The sequence below is a fragment of the Crinia signifera genome, chromosome 4 (genome assembly GCF_055691185.1).
Source record: "Crinia signifera chromosome 4, ASM5569118v1, whole genome shotgun sequence".
Taxonomy (NCBI): domain Eukaryota; kingdom Metazoa; phylum Chordata; class Amphibia; order Anura; family Myobatrachidae; genus Crinia; species Crinia signifera.
The window spans coordinates 246,760,591-246,783,771 of NC_139220.1; the positions used below are offsets into that span (position 1 = coordinate 246,760,591).

Here is a 23,181-nt window from a genome sequence, read left to right on the forward strand (position 1 = left end):
CAGTCAACATGGACACTGAAACGTAGCACTGCATCCCCTTGCATGGCTCACTGCACTCGCTATGCTTCAGGCATGGTGCCTTGCTACGCTAGGTACACTAAGTTATTCTCCCTCCACGCCCTAATGGATGGTAGGGCATGAAAAACCACCTGCCGGCACTTGTCGGCTCAAAAAAAGTGAAAAACTATATGTCGACCTTTTGACTGTTGACATTTCCCGTGTCAACCTAATGCATGTGTCGACATAATGTGCCTGTCAACCTAACCCATGTCGACCTTCATGCATGTCGACCTAGTGGTGTCGACCTAATGCTTGTAGACCTACTGACTGTATCCCCTTAGTTTTGTGTCTTTTACTTTTGTTTTGCATTTTATCAGTGGCAAAACTAGAAATTGTGTACCCCCACCAAAAATGGGTTCCGACACTCCCTATACATTAATTATATATCCTTTTAAATTAAATTCTTGTTCCCAGGGGTTTATTAACTCATTTCCAGGGGTTTATTTTGTCATTGCCGGTGGTTACATCACAACGTGCCACCGCACGTGGAATCCTGCTCTATCATCTGTCTCCTCCACAATTTTTGGAGGGCTATTTTTGCAGATTCCATGAAGGTGGCCAAAACACATGAAATATGCAAAGACTCTGCCCCGCCTGGCATCGGCTCTCCTCTGCCACCACTAGGGCTGTGGAGCCCTAGTTATGCCACTGCATTTAATGATGCAATAGTATAGTAGGACTGTGAGAGTGTGAGGTCACTGCTGGTTAGATTAGCTGAGGGTGGATAGATCCAACAGTATTTGGGTGCAAGCAATGCCATATCACTAGCACTACTCTCTTTCAAAAAACGAAATAATCTTGGTAATCACATGCCATTTTTATTTCCTCTTCAAAAAATGTGCCCATTAATGATTTTTCATTGATTATTTGAATTAACATTAAAATTCCATAATTATTAAATTTTGGGGCCTTGCTGGGGTAATTTGAGTTCTGTATCTCATTTTGCTTTTATACATTAGGGACAGGGCGAATTTTTACGGGGTCAGGCGCAGTATACTGTATGTAATACTGTATACTGCATGCTGTATCTCGAAAAATTGGAATGCAACAAGAAAGCACATACAGTACACTATGGGCCTGATTCAGGTTGGCTTGCTAGGCAGCGTACATTTGTCTAGCAAGCCCATAAACACCACCTGTCGCCCGGCCGAACAGTTACAATTTTCCCTGTAAATTATCCCTTAAAACAAAAGGAAGTGCATTTGATGTTGCTATGGGCAACATCACCTCTTTTCAGGGATCTTCCAGGGTATCTTTGCACAACAAAGCCGAGAGGCTTCAATAGGCAACACCATCTATAGATGTCATAGCCTATGGGTATAATTACAATAGACAATGGAGCGAAGTTGCCTCTGGTGTCAGCCCTGAAGGAAGCACTCTGTCCTCCTCCGTTCCAGATTCTGCTTTCTGGGCCACAGAGAATGGATAAGCAGGGACTATAAGCATGTGTCGCATTCCTGATTGTAGAGGAGGGAGAGTCAATGTAATCTGCAGGAATCATGGCCCCACTAACATCCCCTCCTACCACAGCAAGCACCTATAGAGTGACTTCCTCTTAAGTGTGCACTCCCCCACCTAAACATCCCCTTCTCTTCACAGCTGTACTGGGATCGAAGGCAGCTGCACAGTGGGACCATATCCCCTTAGGAGATTCAGATCAGGCCCCCAAAATAAAACCTGGTACCAGGTTATTAGTACAGTACCTCCCCATCCTGGCATCCCTGGAGAGAATGTTTGTCTGGGTGCTGCTGGGATGGGGCATTGGTAACGTAGCAGAAGAGAGAGTGCGCCAACAGCCAGTGGTATATCTATAACAGGCGCAGTGTGTGTGGTTCACAGGGGACCCTGAGTCCCAGCGGGGCCCACACCACGCATACTGCATCAATTTTTTCAACCCTTGCGGTGGTGGCAAGAGCTCTGCAGAATTTGCTGGAAAACTAGTGCTGCAGACATTTTTCCAGCAATCTATGCATGCGCGTAGCGCCTGATAACTGTGCTCAGACGCCACATACAAAAAGCAGTGGAAAAATGGCAACAATTTTTCCAGAGATTTGTGCAGTAGGTCTAAAGCTGCCCATACACGGCCCGATACGGGCGTGCGTTGTGGGCTTAAATAGCACAGATCACATCACATTGCATTGCATGTGCATGCGTTGTGCATGCAATGCGATGCAATGTGATGAGAACTAAGTACAAAAAGTATGTGCAAGCACATACTTTTTGTACTGTGCGATGAGGTGCTGCGGGAGCGCGCACCTCAAAGCACAGAACGGACAGCCCGCAAAGCAGTGTGTATGGGCTGCTTAAGTGCTCTAGTGCTCAGACCCTACTACAGAGCTGCTTCCGGCAGAGAGGTGAGGGTCCAGCTGGAGAAGACTGAACACGGGGCTCCTCCACTCTTAAAACATCCATGCCAACAGCTCTGAGTTCCTGGTATGAGCTTAAACCCCTGGGAACAAGCTAATTTCAGCTTTCCCGAGCTTGGTGCATACAAGAACATTACAGCCCCATAGCTGTCTATAGCGAGTGAAATAATGGCGCCCCACACAGGATATCGGAGAATTCCGGTGTGTGGACCACTTTTATACATATGGGGATTATTTTTGAGGTTAGTTCATCCTGCTTACAAAGACCTGAAGAACCCAGGTGAAGTTAATGTTTAAAACCAAAATATTTTTTTCATCCTATCTTTCCTAAAGAAACTGTTGTAACATGATATCATTAATATTATGATACTCAGTTTCTCCTCTCTGTTTCCTATCACATCTTTTGTTTTACATGAAATATTACCTTCAGCTTTTGACATTGCTGGCTAAAAATGTCTACTTTCCACTGTGGACAGTGGCTGGGACCTTGTGAAGCATCGTCCCAAGAGACCTTCAAGGCATTTAATCACCAACATGGCCGACAGTTTAAAATTAAAATGACTTCCCTGCTGCATCGGTCACCTTTATTGTTCAATGTTTTTTCCACGAGGCACAATGAACTGCAATGAAACCTCTGGAACTTTATTTATGATGCTGTTCTGAGAGAAGCTGGTTATAAAGTGAGCTTCTCCCATTTTACTGCTTTTCCAATTTTTATTGAAAGTCACAATTAAACTCGGACAAATTCATTTTATAGTCTTTTAAGAGGCCACCATCTTCTCTCTTGGAAAAAAAAGACACAGAGTTGTTAAATGCTGTAATAGTCATTTTGGGCAGAATAATGGAGCAAAACCATGGAAAACCCTCAGCTTGACCCTTTACGTGGTTGGACTTAAACACAGATTTTCTGTTTATGTTACAAGGAAACTGGCGATATCACTAAGGTTTATGTGCACCCGCTGTGCTGAGTTCATTTCAATTTGAGTGTCTGATTGGGATCCAGCATCTCCTGTTTGGATTCTAACTGTAATTGTAAATGTGACAATAAAGATTTAAATAGATAACTGGCTATTCCTAACTACTACATAACATTTAAATGGTTGCCTGGGTGTAGCCACTGCTCTTGCTGTATAGCTCTGAATGGTAGTAAAGTGTTAGCATTATAATTTCTGATTAAATATAATATTTAGTTGACAAACAATATTTATTTAATGCTGGAATTAAAAGTAGGTCTCTATGGGCGGTATTCAATCCTGGCCGTTATTTCCACCTGCGGAAATAGCAGCTGTCACCTAGTGAATGTTGCGGTTTCTGACAGCATTGAAGGCAGATTACAACAAAACTGTTCCCCCCTTGCCCCCAGCGATCAGATTTTACTCTGGGTATGCATGCGCAATAACTAAACTTTGGTCCCCATGCGAATGAGCGGCAGTTGCGAACAGACCTGAATAAGGTCCACTGTGTATTAGTGGCACTTCTACTGTGGGCATTATGTGTATAAGCAGCACTACTACTGCAGGCATTATGTGTATAAGTGGCACAACTACTGTGGGCATTATGAAGTCTATTCTAGTTTACACTTTCCCTGCATGTACTTGTGTAAAAGCAGTAACGGCGAAAAGATTATTTGCCGGGTGCTCGCACACGATAGTGCGGGCGGGGGGCGGCGCGCCAGGAAATTCGCACATGGTAACGCCCAGCATTTCATGTACATTCATGGGGGGCAGGAAGCTGGGGTCAGTGGGTATCAGCTGGCTGTCCACTTCCCACACAGAGAGCGCCTGCAGATCTGAGACACCACAGATGTGCAAAATCATTCAATGGTCGCCGCCCATTGAATGATTTTGTCCATGCACGCAAGGCTGCGATTTATGCTGTTTTATTCATAACATCCATTTGCATGCCTGCGGGGAGATCGCTGCACGTGGAAGAGTCCGTGAGTGCCACCTGCTTTTCTGTATTGTTTTAAATATATCTTGTACATTTTAAATATATAAATAGCCAAAGTGTCATTTTGTAAAGAAACCATAGTAGTAAAATATAAATATATGACAATATCACTCTGCTAAGAATAGAAATATGTATCCATCTTGCCCCCAAACAGAATCACATAACTCAGAGCACATCATGACCTGCCCTTGGATATGAAAATCTTAAAGCTTGAAATAAAACATGTATTTCAGAATTTCTTCAAAGTTATGATTTCCATATGACAGATTAAATCTCCATATTTATGAAGGGTTTTTAGAATCACTTCACGCTTACGTTCACTTTGCAGCACCTGGCGGTGGCGACGTATGTATTCTGTAGACATATTTAATGTATGAAATATGAATCAGCATACAAAAGAATATCCTTTCTGAAAAGTATCAAATAAAACTATGTTGTAGGTCTGGGTGTTCTATGATGCAAGTTGAGATGAAATATTGACTTTCCTCTCACTTTTTCTGATATAAATATTTCTAGAACTGAAATGTGAAGCATTTTATGTAGATAATTGTACAGATTACTACACAGAATATGTGTTTAAGGAGTAGTGAAGATTTTACAGTGGTAAATGTAACTACCCAATACTTTATTATGGAAGAAAAGTTGAATGTACGCTACAAATAAATTCTAACTGTATTTTTCATAGAAATAGGATCACATTTTAAATAAGGTCTATGTGAAACTCTCCCAAAAGAAAAAAACTAATTACATTAATTGTCAGTTGCGCCCAATACCAAATACACAATTTCGGCAGATGGTCATCTGCCTTTGTACAGTCTTTGACTCATCATGATTGACTGTTTGAGATCTACACTAATATATATTGGGAAGCAAGCAATGGCATAACTTGAGGCTTGGAGGCTCCTGGCAAACTCTCAAGGTGGGTTCCTTTATGATTTCTCTAAACCCTTATGCCTATATGTGCAGCTGCTGCGTAGATACCAGTGGCGCCAAACAGGGAACCAGCAGATGAGGGTGCTGTATAGAATGCCAGTAAGGGGCACTTCCATTAAACAGACAAACCAACAGGCAGCCGCGTGGGTACCTGTGGGAACACTAACCTCTACAAGTGATAACCAATGACACAGAAGTCTCCTCAAGTACAGTATGTGGCAGAACGCAGGGGGCCAAGTGGCCTCAGTAGGAAGCACCATCAGCATGGTTTTGTCAGACGATGATCTGGGAGTCTGAAAAACCAGGCCATGGAAGTCTGAGCTTATATGCTGGAGCTTGACAGACCCCCTTCACCTTATGGGCCTTTGGTCATTTGCCAGCCACACTGTAATTACGCCACGTGAAACAATTATTCTGTATAGTGTAGTCATTTCAAGAAATACATTTGCATCTATGGTGCAAGATGCAGAAATGTCCAGTTTGCATTTGCAGTTATTGATTAGCAATAGCACACATCCAGATGATTAATTTACTAAATGGGGGGCTGTCACTACAAAAATGTAGGTGTGTAAAAGTCTGCCACTGCAAATTTGCTCACAGTTGGAGTGTCCTCCGTGTCTTAGGAGAGCTGCTCTGTCTGAGCTATCCTTGACTTAAAGTTGTTTGATGGGTGACTATATGCATGTACAGTATGTAAGTGATGGATATGTACAATCCTATTGCTTATATATATGGATGCATATTGGAGAGCATTGTGAACACCCCAGGCAAATCTCAGAATATTTTTGTGTGCCAAACTGTCCCTGAATATATATACAGTAGTCATGGTGACAGCTTTAATTATTGTGGCTTAGTACTCTAAATGTATTATGGGCCAAGTGTTACACACCTGGAAATTAAGATTAGAGCAAGCTAACTGGATGACACATACATTCATCATCTCTATTGTAGTTAAAATTCCATTTAGTTTTGTGGATGTTTATTTCTTTTCTTTTTCACAGAAAAACATAATGGAAAGTTTTCAGCTTTCAGCACTTTACACGAGGATGCAATTTTGCAAAATATAAATATCACTGGTGGAACACAGTATTACACAAACACAAAAGTGGTGGACAAAGTTGCGCTGTCTTTCTAATAGAGGTGTGTCATTAACTCCTCTCTTAGAACCTTATTCTGGTCGATGCGTAATTTTCCGAATTCTTTCGGATGGCGTTTTTTAGCCGTCTGCGCATGCGTGGGCAACGCTATGCGCATGTGCCACGCAAGGTCTCCGTACTCGTTCTAACTAATACCGTACAGAAAAGTGCACCGCATTCACTCGGGAAATATGGGCGTAATATGGGCGTCATTCGGAAGTACACAGGGGCGTAGTTTCAAAGTGGGCTAAACTGGGCGTAAACATGGGCGTACACGAGGGAGTGCACTAATTCTGGTAGGCGTGCATTCGGACAGAACACCGACTGCAAACGAACCAAAAGGCAGAAAATATGCGGTCTCCATAAGCAAGTATTGCTTTGCGGACACCACTCGGTCGTGCGCTAGGCATTCGGAACGCCCAATTAGTACGGCCGCACCTGAACCAATGTCAGCTGAACACAATACAATCCACTCCTCTACTCATTACTCATTAATTACACTCTTGTCATTGCTTCAATTGGAAGCATTGCAGCTTAAATGTTTCATTACAAAACACACAAATATATGCTGAAAGCACGGCTGCATTTTTTACACACATTTACACTGCAAGCAATGGACAGAACTTGCTATCACTAATATAAATATACATGTCAATTTTACATTCACCTTTTTCCCTTTTTAATGAGGTATCTTAATTGAATAAGAGTGTCATGTGTGTGATGTATGAGTTCCGATGATAGTAGTATGTTTTGCGTTAAAACACCGCATCGGTGCGTACGGGCAGGTTCCCGTCCGTTCTGACGCTGTAAGACCGTGCAGAATATGTGTGTGTCCACCGCACACGCAAGGTTTGGATGTCGTCCGTAAACACGCCCTCTTCTTAAAGTGTGAGTCCGTCCGAATGCGGAGGACCGGTGGGCGTTTCTTCGTACGATGTACGCACAGCGTGGCTTGTGGTCCGCTCCGAAATAATTTGGAAATTTACGCACCAACCAGAATAACCTCCTTATTGTAGTAAAGATCCTTGATGGTTATCCGTTCACAGAGATGGGATGAAAGATATCTTTCATCCCGTCTCTGTGAACGGATACCCATCAAGGGTCTTTACTACAATAAGAGAGGTGTGAATTACACACCTCTATTAGAAAGACAACTTTGTCCACCACTTTTGTGTTTGTGTATATTTGGAGTTTGGTATCCCTAGGTGGGACATATTGCTGCAGTCAGGTTTGGCGCGGATACACCTCCACTACAGTTTTTGTTTTGTAGGAACACAGTATTAGGTTAGCGTTAGTCTGCGGGGTTAGGTATAGGTGGTGAGGTATGATGGTTATAGTTAGGCACAAGTGGGGAGAGTTACGGTTAGACTGCGGGAGGGGGGTTTCGTTTATGGCAGCAAGGTATGATGGTTAGGGTATAGGCATGAGTGGGGAGCATTAGGGTTAGACTGTGGGGTAGGGTTTAGGCTATGGCTGCAAGGTAGGATGGTTAGGTTAGGCATGAGTGGGGAGAGTTTGGGTTAGACTGATGGATGGGGTTCAGGCTATGGCGGCAAGGTATGCCAGCATTGGTATTCTGGCTGCTGGCATGCTCACCAACAGGTCATCCAAATGTATCCCATCGTACGTTGGTGATAGCACATAAGCCACGTTATGTAAGGGTGTTTTGTGGTTGTTTAGGCTTAAATGCCGGCTATGAGTATGCAGAGATCTAGCTGATTTTAACACACACCTCCTGTACCAGATATAGGGGACAATTCTGGACCATTAGTAGTGATCCAAAATCAAGCCCCTGCCCCAATGGTGGAGGTTTTTGCATGCGCATTCCTGCTCAAGTGCAAACTCTGACTGTGAACGGCGAGTTACACAGTCGCTGTGCCATTCCCAGCATAGAGGGAGGGATGGGGGGGGTGGCGGAGCTGGTCCATGGGAGTCCCCATGAAGGCAGGATTAATCATACGATGGTCTCCAACCATCATATGATTTCTCCTACAGCGGAGACATGTGAGAGAATGCATCTTCATTACACATCTCCTCGCATGTTAGTACAGAAATTCAGCAGTGGGGGGGGGGGATTAGGCGGGCGGCGGGCAGGTTACACAGGTGCTGGGTAAGCTACAGTACCAAGCTAATCAGAATCACCCCCATAGAGCTGGTGCAAGTGTGGGTTATGCAAAGGGTAAATGCAGTGCAGCCACATGTAGATGCTAATAGTACAACTTTGCATGTAGGTGGATATCCACATTCAGTTTCCTGTGAATACAATTACTGTAGTGCTGACCGTATTGCTGACTCTTGCATTCATCTCTGATTGTGCTGTGAATTGATTGCTTTTGCAATGCACTGACATCTGTTAAACCGATGTGATCTAGTTCACAATGCACAGAAATATTGTACCGTGTATAGGCACCTTAAGTAAACAACAGCGATGCGTCTGTTGTTATTTTTCAAATTTTGGCAACTAAAAATAACCAAAATTACCGGGCACATTGCGATGGGCATGACCAGCAGAGATGAGCAACAATTTCAGCACTGTTCTGTGATGTGTTTCTCATTCATTTCACATTTGAATGTGAGACATCGCACATTTTGCAGAGGAAATTATATATTTGACTATAGATGAATGTAACTTAATATGCAGTAACTACAAGCATACTTCATTTTAGACTTAGCAGGATTTCACAGCAAGTATCAAAATGTATCTATAGCTCTCAGATCCCAGAAGTGGGCTCATGATGAATACATGTGTTTCTGTGTTTCCCAAGGGTATTCCGTAGACAGATGGAGCTAATCTCCCACCACTATCTCACTACACGGAGCTACTCTGGAGTAGGAACGGCACAACCGACAGATTAGAGCTTGTGAAATAAACATATATGTCCTCCATCTGTATATAATCACTATTTGTTGTTTATTTACCATAGATATTGAATATATGTCATCTACTAATAACTAAAACCATACTTGCAAGAAAGTAGGACGTAATAACAGTTTATATATATTTGTATTTTGTTGTATGAAAAATCATTGCTGCTTTTTTTAATTTAATATGTTCAAAAGCAATATTATTGCTTCATGGTGTGCATTTAAAGCACTTTTTTGTAAGCCAGTGGTAATGTACAGTATATATATATATATATATATATATATATATATATATATATATATATAGATAGATAGATATAGAGGGGGTAACGACCGGCACTTAGCACATCTAGATAGATAGATAGATATACACACACACACACACAAATATATACAGATGGCGCCATGCTCATTCATTCGGCCAATGCGCTACAGCTTTCCGTCTCAGCGTGCTGTTCGCTGACTATCCCGGCAAACAGCACACCAAGATGGAAAGCTGTTGCGCACTGGCCAAATGAATAACCATGGCAACATCTGAACTCATTTTGTTGCCTCACTGGAACCCTATTTCTGGAACATTCCTCCTGGGGACAGTCTTTATTACCCTCCCCACCCCCACATTCCCCATATTTGGGGAAAGAGCCCCTGTGCAGCCAAGAGGGGGGGAGGGGGAGAGGGAGCAGGTTGCACACGGCACCCCCCCCCCCCCCAAGTTGCCAGTGGGTACATATGCAGCACATGCTAAAATAATTCTTAAAAGGGCTCTGGGTGCAGCTGATGGGGGGGACAAAGCAGAAAGTGGGGCACCCACCCCCCAGTGACCAGTGGTCACAACTGCTTTACCCCCCCCCCCCCCCCTAAAAATAAAAATGTTCTTGCTGTGCATTGCAGACACATACACACATTATGGTCTGCGAACCGGTATTCTCTGGGTCATGCCTGACCTGATGTCTCACCAGTGTTGGTGTCCCTATATGGATAGAAATATAAATGCACACATACACGCACTGTCTGTTGCCAACTTTATTAATCTACCTATCCACAGTACTGGGTAGGAGCTTTGTCCCAAGAGCAGCCTGAATTATTTGTGGAATGGATTTAACAAGATGCTTTTGAAAACACTCCTTTAAGTCGTAAGTCCTTGGTGACATGATAGCAACACACAGGCATTTTTGGCCACAGATCTGTTTCTCATGTTTTTTGCTTTGATCACTTTTTCCTTTAACCTTAGAGATTGTTGTGCGTAAAAATTTCTTGAGCACAATACTTTTTTCTTAGATACTCAAATTACAACACAACCACCGCTATACACAACCACCTTAGCCACTTGGCCATGAGCAGGTTTACATGTGTAGCTAATAAAGTTACCATAGTGTGTAGATATGAATATATAAATCAATTAGCGCATGGGTCCGGTTTTGTATGGGTTCATGGCTGATTGCCGCATTCCTCCTCGCTTTATATACTGAACGGCACGAATCAATGATAAACTTGATTCGCTAAAATTGTTGATACTCGGCTCTTATACGTGATAGGATGATGGTTAGTATACATAAACATTCTGCACGAACTACACTACATAATAGTGAAACTATACAAAAATGCATCTGGTTGTTTTCAAAATTAGAGCATCAGATAGACAGACAGAGGTACTTCGGGGACATTCTTTAATACTTTGTAAGATTAGCTCTGATGACGCTGTCACAGGCAGAACATGTTGGGTTGTGATTGATGTCTAATTATTTAACTGGACATTCTGTGGGGGTTTTCCAGCACCTATCAGGAGCTCACATATAATATGAGGCGAGGTAGGATGACAGAGGAAAAAGGTTCAGTGATATGCAAATTGACAAGGCTTTTTTTTATAATAAAGATTTTGAATCCACTATTTTATCATTATTGAACATCAGGTTACTACCCAATTGGCCTTTCTTTTTTGTTGCTTTTGGTGCATGGTTATATGTTTCGGAGAAGTAATCTCCCAATAACCAACATTAATTATAGTTCTGATAATAAGTTATTTAATTTTTATTATGGACATAGAATACATATTTAGTGATCTATTTTCAGAACCTTACTGGCAAGAGCTCTTTACCAACATGAGCTGTGGCTGTGTCTGAAAAGATTTTGAATTGATCTTGTATTACATTTTATATTGTGTATTGAGCACAGTAAAAGTCAGCGGCAGCAGTGTGAATACCAAAAATATGACCATTGGTATAATGTCCATTTTGATATTTTGAATATTGTTATTTTTCTACATGCCATAACAATGTTAATTAACCCTACCCTGTTCAGCACTAGTCTTAATTCTGTTTGGGAGTCAGATCTGTGAACTCCCCACCCCCAAACAAAAAACAAACTCCATGCTGAAAGTTTTTCCCTAATGTACCTTGGGCAATAAGTATGGTGTATTAAGGTATAAATTAGTATTCTGGGTGAAATGTAATAGGATGAGGGAATCAGAAAGTGAGAGAATTGGTAAGAAATCTACAGGTTTTTTAAAGCTGCAATCATTTTCCACTTAAAAATCAAACTGGTTTAGCAGTGTAAATGATTGCTGCTTTAAAAAAAAACCTGGAGATTTCTCACCAAATCTCTCACTTTCTGAATCTCTCATCCTATTAAATGTCACCCTCTGTTTCTGCTACACTACTAGCATTTCATGGCAAACTTTAAAATGTTGTTGTGCTTATGTTAGTAGTTTCAGCATATTCATAGTTGCCAAAGTATGCCAGAGCATACAAGTGCCAGCAGGCTATGCAATTTGGGGCCTAGAGGGTCTGGTAGCGCACCTGTATTTAGAGAGGGGCATGACCTCTCTGTGAGCTTCTAGCCATGCCCCCAGCCCCCTGGCTGTGGGAATAGACGCTGTGCGTTTGCACAGCGTTTATTCACTGCTACTCAGCAGCCGACAGGGGGGACTACCAACAGCCCCCCCCCTCGTTGCGGGACACTGCCGGCCGTTGGAGGGACGCGGGAATGTCCCCAAAAACCGGGACATTCCCGCGGTTTTCGGGACTGTTTGGAAGGTATGACACTATAGAAAAGTATTTAGAAAAATAATACAAATAAAAGCCCTCTACATGCCCTTGGTCATCTCTTCATTGCTACCTCTATATTCTACAGAGAAGAGTGGATTATCTTATATATTCAAGCTTTGCAATATATTTTTGGAGGGGAAATTGTCTAGCAATGAAAATTTTCTCCCATCAAAACTGTGCCACCACTGTCAGGATTGGTTAACTTTTAATCAAAAAAGAGCAGCGTCACTCTGATTGGTCAAAGCATGGGAATGTCAGTGTGTCATGATTGGCAGCTGTCAAAACCATGTGGGCTCTCACTACTGAGTGCAATAAATGATATTGTATCTACTTACTAACAAAATACCCGTAATGCATGCCTGTTAGTTCCACAGCTGGTACTAATCATTAACATACAGTTTTGTTAATCACAGCAATTGATGTCATTCACCATTGTTTTCAACTGAAATTACACTTAGGTGATTTATTTCATCCCTTGCTTTGCAATGCCCATGTTCTGACTTTAGTTGCCAATAAAATACCATTACCAATACTACAGTCCATCAAGGGGAAGACACCCTTACCAATTCTTACACTCAACATAATTTTCAAGACAAGTTATTTGAGCCCTTTGATTAATAGGTTTACATTTATTGCAATTCACTGAGAGCTTTTCCAATCACTGTTAAGTTCAATTTACAGTAAGTGCATATTCATTTACTAAAGCTTCTAAAAGTGAAAAGTGTGGATGTTGCGGAAACTAATCCGATTCTGTCTATCATTTTCTACAATGCAACAGAGAAATGATGACTGGAATTTGGTTGCTATGGGCAACATCTCCACTTTAGACTTTTAGGAGAAAAATTACTATTGCCCCTTTCAGACCGCACTTTTTACCCGTTATTTTGCCGGTTTTTTACCGTTTTAAAACGGTAATTTGTGCAGTCTGAAAGGTGCAGAGTGAATTTACCAGTTCTATTGAACTGGTATTTCTAAACTGTAATAAAGCAGGGTCTTACCCGTTTCAGACCCGTTTTTTTTTTCATCCACTGTTTTCTATGGGTTAAAACGGGTTCAGTGTTGTGAAGGAACAAAAACTGTATTGAGATTCCGTTTAAGGACAAAAACTGCACTTAAATACCGTTTAAAGACATGCGTGTGAAAGGGGTTTTAACTGGCAGACCCGTTCTAAGATCCTGTCTATTATCTTCTAGTAGGTGATAAATAAATAAGAAATAGATTCTAATTGGTTGCCCCTAGCAGCATCTTATGTGAAATAGAACTCCCATCTTAGTTAATTTTGGCTTTAGAATCTTTAGTAAATTGACCCTAGTCTTGTATACTGTACTGTAGCATTGTATTCCTTTAGAAACCAGAATTTACATTATAATACTTTACATTTATTAGACAATATACTATTTGTATAAAAATATATTCTGCACATGTGTACTGTTTGCTTCTGCGGGCTGTTGGTATTTTTATACATTGTATTGACTTGGAGCAAGGGATTCCATTCACACTAAAACATATATGAATGTGCTACATCTCTGGAACATGGTCTGAGGCAATATGTTTTGTTACTGCTGACAAAGGCAGTTTGTTTCCAAAGCTAAATACTCAGTGCAATTTCAATCTGCTCTTATCCAAGAAATGAGTTTATGATGGGTAAAATGTGTAGGAAACAAAAGTGCTGACACCGAGTCGTAAAGGAATTGTTGTTTGATTTATTAGGCAGTATGGCTTTGGTAATATCTCAGCGCGTTTCATCTGATTTTGTATAGTTTTTAGAGAGTGCTTGTTTGTATGAAATACTCCTGCTGCATCTTGTTAGGAGACTGAGAGGAACCCTTGGGATATCTGGAAGCAAATTGGCAACGAGAGAGAATTGACTAGTTCAGGTTTGAGGAGCTATAGAAATGCATTGCTACTGAGAAATGAAATATTTATTCACCAAAGTATCAGTATGGAACATTCAAACACTATCCCTGTGTATAAAAACATTTTTAAAGAGTAATAAAACCACTATATATATTGCATTCTGCATAATCCTGAACTGTACAATGTACATGAAATTACTGGAATGTTAATTTTTAATTATGTCATATATATTTTAGTAAAAAAAAAATACAGCATTAAATTAAGGATGTGCAGATCCGGATTTACCCGGATCTCAAAGCGGGATCTTATTGGCTATTAGCTGTCACACGTTTTGCCTGATAGCCAATAAGATCCCATTTTGAAATCCAGGTAAATCCGGATCTGCACATCCCTAATTAAAATAGACATCTGCTGTAGAGCAGTAAAGACATCTGTCCCCTATTGGACATGTTGTGCTTAGCGACAATGCAATAAGCCGGCTATCACTCTCCATCAAATTAATGGAACCAAGCAGTCACTAACATTCTTTTGTTTCCACCCCCCCATTGGCGCATCCCCTCTTTATTATCTCAATTACAAATAGGAATGGAGTCTGATATATGATGAGACGCAATAGGTGGCTAAGAATTCAACTTGTTGGTTTGAATAAAACAAGTTGCAGATGTACTAAGCCTTAGGGCCACACATATCAAGCTTTGAAAAGTGATAAACCACCAGCCAATCAGCTCCTACCTGTTATTTTTCATACCCAGCCTTTAACATGGCAGGTACTGTAGGAACTGATTGGCTGGTTGTTTATCACTCTCCATTTTATCACTTTTTGAAGCTTGATACATCTGTTCCTTAGAGAGATAAGGTGGACAGAGATGAAGTACCAACCAATCAGCTCCTAATGGCTAAAGAGTAGGGGCCAGATGCACTAAGCTTGAAAAGAGATAAAATGGATTGTGATAAATCATCATCCAATCAGTTCGTAACTACCATGTTACAGGCTGGGTTTGAAAAATGACAAATAGGAGCTGATTGGCTGGCTGTTTATCACTCTCCGTTTTATCACTTTTCAAGCTTAGTACATCTGGCCCTGTGTTTAAAAATGGCAGTTAGGGGCTAGTTGGTTGGTACATTACCTCTGTTCACTCAGTTTCTCTCCAAGGCTTAGTATATAGATCTCCATGTTCCTTGTTTTGAAGTGGGAAATACCCACATAAATGTCATGTATCACATTTAAAAAGTCTACTTGTTTTTTTTATTGCTCATAATAAGTTATGCATCTTGAATTTGTGCATTCGAACATCGAGAAACACATTTCATGTTTCTTACAGATTCATTACTTAACTGAGACAAGTTATTTCATTCTCCAGGTGCAGTGTACTCACCCCAGTCATTCCCTGTTTACATTTCATTTCTTTAAAGCTGTCTTCTAGCTCCATTTTTCAAGGATAAATGATAAAAAGAAATGTGTGCTGGAAGCTTATTTCAGTATTTACAAATTAATCCACACTCTCTGCCGTTAATTCATTGTCAGTGGAAAGAAAGTCAAATGTGAAATATCAAATTTTATCAGATGTGCCGAATACATTTTTGTGTTTTTGCTTTTCAAAAATGAGGTACGGCTTTGCTGTTGTACCTAAAGGACAATATATATAGCAGGAAATTCTGAAAGAGAATATAGATTAGTTTGAAGATAAACACAGGTACTTGCCGAGAAATAATTTCTTTTTGCAGTTTTGAACTATTGTTTGTATAAATGAATGAATATAATATAGATATCTGGGGCTAAATTGGTTCCATCATGTATAAATGTTATGCATATTGGGGTACAATAGTGGTGCTATTACTAATGATTTAGATCTACCATCCGCTGCAAGTTGAGTAAGGGTACCTTAAAATTGATGACCTTGTGGGGAAGGGATGCAATAAATTCTGGCACTGATTAAAACATATCACATAGGCAAGTATTTTAAAGAATGCACGTACCACCAATAGGAGTACAGAAGCCTTAATTTATTTGGTAGTACCGATCTAACATCACAAATTTATTTTATCATCAATAATAATAGTGGTTTTTTTTAGTGATTATTTCAAACAAGTTTTCTTGCTCTGCTATATATTTTTTATAAAGTGTACCATATTATCAAATATTTTACCGAAAAAGCCCTACAATAATCTAACTTTATTGCTACAACTTTGGAAACAGATTTTTATATTCTGTAAATGTTATCATTGGTCTTTATTTCTATTTTTTTTTTATGTCTCAACGATTGTTTTGTATTTTCAGAGCTCATGGACCAGATGCCATGATTCTTGTTGATGGGCAACCTCGACAGACAAAGGGGGACCTGGGTCTGTCCCAGATGCTGCACATTGCTACGCAGATTGCTTCAGGAATGGTCTATCTCGCATCGCAGCACTTTGTCCATCGAGACCTGGCCACCAGGAACTGCTTAGTGGGAGTCAACCTTCTAGTTAAGATCGGAGACTTTGGCATGTCACGGGACGTCTACAGTACAGATTACTACAGGGTAATTATCATTATTTGCTGGTTATGTCTAGGGATTGAATTATAGTCAGTGTAGGAGGTACAATGACTGTTGGGCATAGCACTGAGATGGGATCGGTTGATGCTACAACATAGCGGGAACCGGCTTTAGTAACATCTGACAGCAAATAGATCCTTGGGGCAAATTTACTAAAATTTATAAAAATGAAAAGAGATGATGTTGCCTACAGCAATTAATCAGTTCTGCCTATCATTTCTCTATTGCATCCTAGAAAATGGTAGACAGAATCTGATTGGTTGATTTGGGCAACATTACCTCTTTACATTTTTAGACGTTTTAGTAAATTGACCCGTTGGCGTGAGCAAATAAGGAGTTGGGGCTACTGATCAATAAGCCTGTCTCAGTACTTGGCTGCTAAATAATGATATGCGTCTGTGCACATTTGATATGAATGGGTTAAATAGTCTGCCATATCGCTTCCTGCCTGGAGGAAGAATCGAGGTGCGAGAGAGTCTGCTGGTCAGTAAGATTGCTGTTTATATTGTATGTGCTAGTATTTCCCATAGCAGAAAGGGAAACTGATGAGGTTAGAGGTACAGTATACAGGCATTGGAGCTAATAGTTTAACTGAAATGTGCGATATTGATCCCCTCAGTTGGTGAGCTGTAGTCAATAATATAATTAGACCATAAATGTTGCATAATCTGTATTATGTCATCCACGGAATATACAGTACATGTATTATATAGTGGTGTTGGATATTTTATCCTTAATGCTTAGATACTTTGGGATACTTGTTTCAACACTATGCTAGGATATGTACAATGAATTATTACGGTAAATGCTTGATTGAATGACGGGTGTGTGCTTTTCATTACACATATTTATTCATTTTAATACCTCACAAATCATTGCCTTGGAAACCATTTGAACTGCAGAGGAATGAGTATCCGGGTCCTGATCCCAGCTATGTCATTCTTTCACCAACACAAGCACTCAGGGGAAGATGTATCAAGCCTTGGAGAGAGCTTATTGAAGAGGTTGCCCAAAGCAACCAATGATATCGCTATCAATATTGCTTGAACTGATGATATCACACATAGACACTGAATGATACCATTTTAAATATTGTTGAGTGACGCCGCCCGCCCCTGCCAAACATGCATTTGTTAACCCTTTGAGTGCCAAGGGAATTTGTCAAAATAAGTGTGAAAACTGGCAATAAAAGCTTTTCATTAATCCCTTTGAGTAGCTGTGAGAGATCCTCAAAATATCCATTAAAAATGCCAGCGATGCTTACAGCGAGTGGTTTTTTTTTTTTTGGGGGGGGGGGTGCAATATTTAAGTAAACTTTAATTCATTGACTTGGCTGTATATGTATTTATTTATACTAAAAGAGCAGTTGCTGTGAGTCACATGACATGGCATTTTTAGCAGATATTTTGAGGATCTCCCACAGCAACGTTGGCACTCACAGGATTATTAATGTAGTTAGATTGTTTAGTACACTAGGGGGCCGTTATCACCCCATTGTTAACGCTATAGTGCAAACACACTCAAAGATATGCATGATATATCGTTAAGGATATCATTATCTTGCATATCATTAACAATTTAAATGTCAAGGCTTAGTAAATTTACCCCTGAGTGTCTAAAACAACTGTGACATCTGCAAAATGACACAATGGGGCATATACTGTAGGGCCTGATTCAGTGATGGGTGCAGGAGACCTAGACGCAGCTGCTGTGTGTAATTATGCTTATGCTGTAGGAGGCATGTTCTGTATATAGATGTCTCCTCTTGGAAGATGCTGCAATTGATTATTTGTGTGAATATCAGCAATCTGTGTAACTGTCAGGTATTACTGCTGCCGGGGACAATAAGTATGTGTAGAAAAATGTAGATCTTGGTCTCAGCACGCTTACAAAACTGGGTGACGCCCCTATTTTCCAAAGTGATCCCCAAATGTCCACAGCATGTAATTCCTGCTGCAGCTTCAGGAGCACTGCAAGTAACCTCAAGCCATTGAAGATGTAAACAAACTGTCTCTGAATCAGGCCCATAGGAGTCTATGTATGGAGGCTTGGATAGAGATAAAATGGATGGATATAAAGGACCAAACAATCCACTCCTAACTGCCATGTTACAGGCTGCATTTGAAAAATGCCAGGAGCTGATTGGTTAGTATTTTATATCCATCCACTTTATGGGGATAATTAAATTAGATATGAAGAGGGCGAATCAGTGTTTGCAGCCTGATTCCCCCTTCTCCCTGCCGGCTGAATGCTGGGTTTACCGTAAAGTGCTCACTCCCTATGGGGCAGTAAGCACTTTCGAGCGAGATCCCCAATGCTGTAAAGTGCAGCAGTGTCAGGCGGATTCCTCATGTGAATCCTCCGTGCATCTAACAGCCTTCCCCCTAACTCTCTCCAAGGCTTAGTACATAGTCCCCATAGTCCATATTCTCTGTTCTCCCACTGTTTAAATTATTTACATACGGTATGCAACCTTATATTGGACATGAGCTGTTTGCTCTGATTGGAATATTAATAACACGTTTCCATTTTTATTATAATCTGCATTTCACAAGAACATTCTGGTGAGTGAACTTCCTGTTATCTGAATCGCTTGCCTGTGTTAAATATATTGTTTCTTTTCTGAAATCAGAGTTGCATTGTGTTCATTTTCCTTTGCTTGATGTTTACAATGTAGTATCCAAGATCTGAAGCTGTTCAGATAACATGCACAATTATTATTATTATTATTATTATTATTATTATTATTTTACATCTTCTATTTACAGGGAAAGAAATAATGCACTGTGGCCCTTATTCTGGTTGGTGCGGCCAGAGCCGCACACGGTGCTCTGGCCGCACAAACCAATCCCCGCCCACGAGACGGATCGCCACGGCCGTCCGTACACGGACGGCTGGCGATCCGCATAAAAATGGTGGGGCGTACGCCTCCACCATGGTGGGAGCTGCCCCCTGCATTCGATGGTCGTCGACCATCGAAGGCAGGGCCGCACGCCACAGCAGCTCCCGCAAGCTGAGACCACACGGACAATCGTCCGTGTGTTAGCTTGTATGGGGGCTGAGAGCTGACATCCGGCGACGTCAGCTTTCCGCCCCCATCAGTGGCGTCATAGCCTCATTAGCATGCATACGCCCCGCGTTTGCATGGGAACGCCCATGAAACGCGGGGCGTATACATAGGGAAATGAGGGTATGAAGCCCCTCACGCCCCTATACGCCCCATTTGCGGCGGACGAAATACGTCTGCGGCGAATGGGGCTGCACATGCGCAGATTGACCTCTGCGCATGTGCAGACTAAAAACATCGGCGGTACGGCCGCACGCGGGCCGTACCGTCCGAACCAGAATAAGGGTGTGTGTCAGGAAACATTATTTCTGTAGTTTGTTCTATTATTTTATGAAGAACCATGTGTAATTAATATTATGATTAGAGATAAAGCAAATCATCGACTGTAAGAAAAGTGACAACATAACCGTGGTCCTTTTTTAATGCATTGAAAGTGCTAGATTTTGCTGCCACAATCTATTAGGGCTGCATGATGCAAGGCACAGTACTATTCTTGTCACACGCAAGGCATTTCCCTGTATGTAAACTATGTTAGCCCAACTTCAGAGTTGACAGAGTTAAGGCCCATACACACTGGGCGACTTTGAGCTGAAAGCCGCTCCAAACGGCAAGTTTAAGCGGCTTTCAGCTCAAAGCCACGAAGTGTGTATGGCCAGGTGATGAGCAGTGAGCGCTGATGCGCGGTCCAGCATCATCGCCGGGAAAGCTGCTCATCTGTTGGTTATACCAGCAGTGCTATGCAAAGCCGTCCTCCCCCCTACGTCGGAGCCGGGCAGCGGGAAATCCGCTCCGTGTGTATGCACTGAGCAGCTTTCCCCCCAGCGATGATAGCGATTATCACTGTCCATACACACTGAGCACAATAAAGTCACGGACACCAAAGCAATTAGATTGAAAGGTCATATGTATTTTTATTACGTGGTAAAGGGCTTCGTAAAGGGCTGGCAAAAAGGCACCACGTATGCCCAGCTCTAGTCACATCACAAAATGGCGGCGACTTAAACGCCCTAACTGACTGATAATAACATGGTGACAACTGAGACGTCCCATCCGACTAAGGCACAACCTAACGCTGGGAAGTCTCACCACCCCTTCTCTGGCAGGTGTGGACACTCCACTGACGGAGATCACACAGTGCCCCCTGCAAAGGCAGGACACCCCGCAATCTTTACAAGGCGCAGTGCCTCCCAGCGCCCTCTCATGCCACAAGTGACCGCTGGACCATGACGCCCTTTCACCCAAGTTCAGATAATGGTAAATGTACCAATAAATTGACTATAAATTGAAATGCCAAAGGCAAGGGAGGGTGGGCAGGGCTGAAAGACTTCTGCAAGAGGAAGTACTTCCTGTAAGGACCTGCCTATATACCCCTCTCCTAAGCTCACGCCCCTAAGTTCACCCATAGGCTAACCACAAAACTGAAACTAACTTTAAACAAACTAGCAGTCATTAAGTCCTTCCTGCAAACCCAAAAATGTAATCCTCTTAAGTACGCTCTGGCTTAGGCAGCCCTAAATCTAGTCGCCCAGTGTGTATGGACTTTTACACTTATTCAATATTCAAGTTAAATACATGTTTCTGGATTAAGAGTTGCATTATGATTAGGCTCTAAATGCAGATGTCACTAATGTATGGCAAGCATAGATCTAACCCTTTTTTTGGTTACAGTTATCCTGTGACTGCATCCAACCCTTAATTCACCACACTAAAATAAGTTGTACTCCTGCACTACAAGGATGCAGGTAACCATCCCGATGGTCACAATCCTGGTAGCTGGATCCAGATGGTTGAAATCTCTGCAAATCCTCATCACAAGTTTTAGAGTTCTAGTTAGACTGTGGGAGGGGATGGCTGGGGTTAGGGGGCTAGATTTTCTAAGCTTCAAAAGTGATAAAATGGAGAGTGATAAACAGCCAGCCAATCAGCTTCTACCTGCCATGTCACAGACTGTATTTGAAAAATGTCAGACAGGAGCTGATTGGCTGGCTGTTTATCACTCTCCATTTTATACTTATGAAGCTCAGAGAATCTGGCCCAGGATGAGAAAGGGGTGGGTTACAGTTACAGTACATCAACATGCTTCAAGATACAGCTGCCTGTATTGTGTCCATCAGAATACCACCAGGATCTCATATACATTCTGGGTACATGTGAGTTATCTGGACGCCCGATTTTTTGATTGTATGCCTTAAGTTAAGGCATACAATCAGATACGATGCGATGCGATATCGCATCGCATCGCATCGCATCGCATGCGACCATCGGATGCGATGACCCGATTTTTCCATAGGAATCAATGTTAAAATGATTCCTATGGAAAAAGGGGTCCTTTTCATACCCCTACTATCCAAGTGGGCATGGAGTTGGATATAAACCTGTGGCGAGCGTAGCGAGCCACCGAGCCCGAAGCGTGGCGAGCGAAGCGAGCCCCGCGAGGGGACGGTATTCCGTGTCCCCTCGCGGGGCTCGCTACGCTCGCCACGCTTCGGGCTCGATGGCTCGCTACGCTCGCCACAGGTTTATATCCAACTCCATGCCCACTTGGATAGTAGGGGTATGAAAAGGACCCCTTTTTCCCATTGAATTCCATGTTAAAATGGACTCAGTCCATTTTAACATTGATTCCTATGGAAAAATCGGGTCATCGCATCGCATCGCATCGCATCCGATGGTCGCATGCGATGCGATGCGATGTGCCCGATCCGACCCGATTTTGAAATCGGGCGTCCGGATAACTCACAAGTACCACATTCTGTACTGAAAAGAACAAAAAGCATTGTGTACCAGCACAGGTGACTTTTGTCAAATAAATTCCCAAACTATTACTATAAAGGATTAATCCACCCGAAACCAAAACTTGTCGTTTTGGAAGATAACAAAGTAAAAGTAAAAAAATCTTAGTGCATATTCTAATGAAATCTTCAATGGGCTCTATCACGCTCCACTTTATCGCTTTCCAAGTCCATCTCCCCTAAAAACCCTACATTGAGTACGTCCCATTTATTATACTGGGGAATGCAGATGTTTATGATTTTCTAGTTTATTAAATCTTACAGTATATTGAGCAAAAATTGTATTGCCTTTTAAAATACCTGGAATGCCGGTGTTTGATGCTTGCCTTTACTACATTACAAATCCCATCACGACTATGACATTAAAGGCCATTACATTATACTAGAAAGCATAACAAGGTAATAAAAAAGAGTCGCAAGGAATACACCCGCTCTGACACCTTATAAATACCTAGCTACATCGTGCTTTGTGTGTTAGAAGGAGCCATATGGAGCAGATCTCACAGGCCTAATCTGCTTTATAAGTGCATATGTTTGAAAAATCTCCCATATGTTTGAGAAAGTGTAGTTGAAC

The 23,181-nt window shown here is 41.7% G+C and overlaps 1 protein-coding gene across 3 annotated transcripts in view; it reads left to right on the plus strand.

Moving 5' to 3' along the window:
* The window catches only part of NTRK3 (neurotrophic receptor tyrosine kinase 3), a 572,243-nt gene that overhangs the window by 507,162 nt on the left and 41,900 nt on the right, over positions 1-23,181 (plus strand). For all 3 annotated transcript variants that reach the window (XR_014473528.1, XM_083184207.1, XM_083184208.1), the window contains exon 16: positions 16,490-16,733. Coding sequence is in view for 2 of the 3 variants with exons in the window: in XM_083184207.1 (XP_083040333.1) it covers positions 16,490-16,733 (244 nt within the window). In the remaining variant the exon portion in view is untranslated. The remainder of the gene's footprint in view (positions 1-16,489; positions 16,734-23,181) is intronic.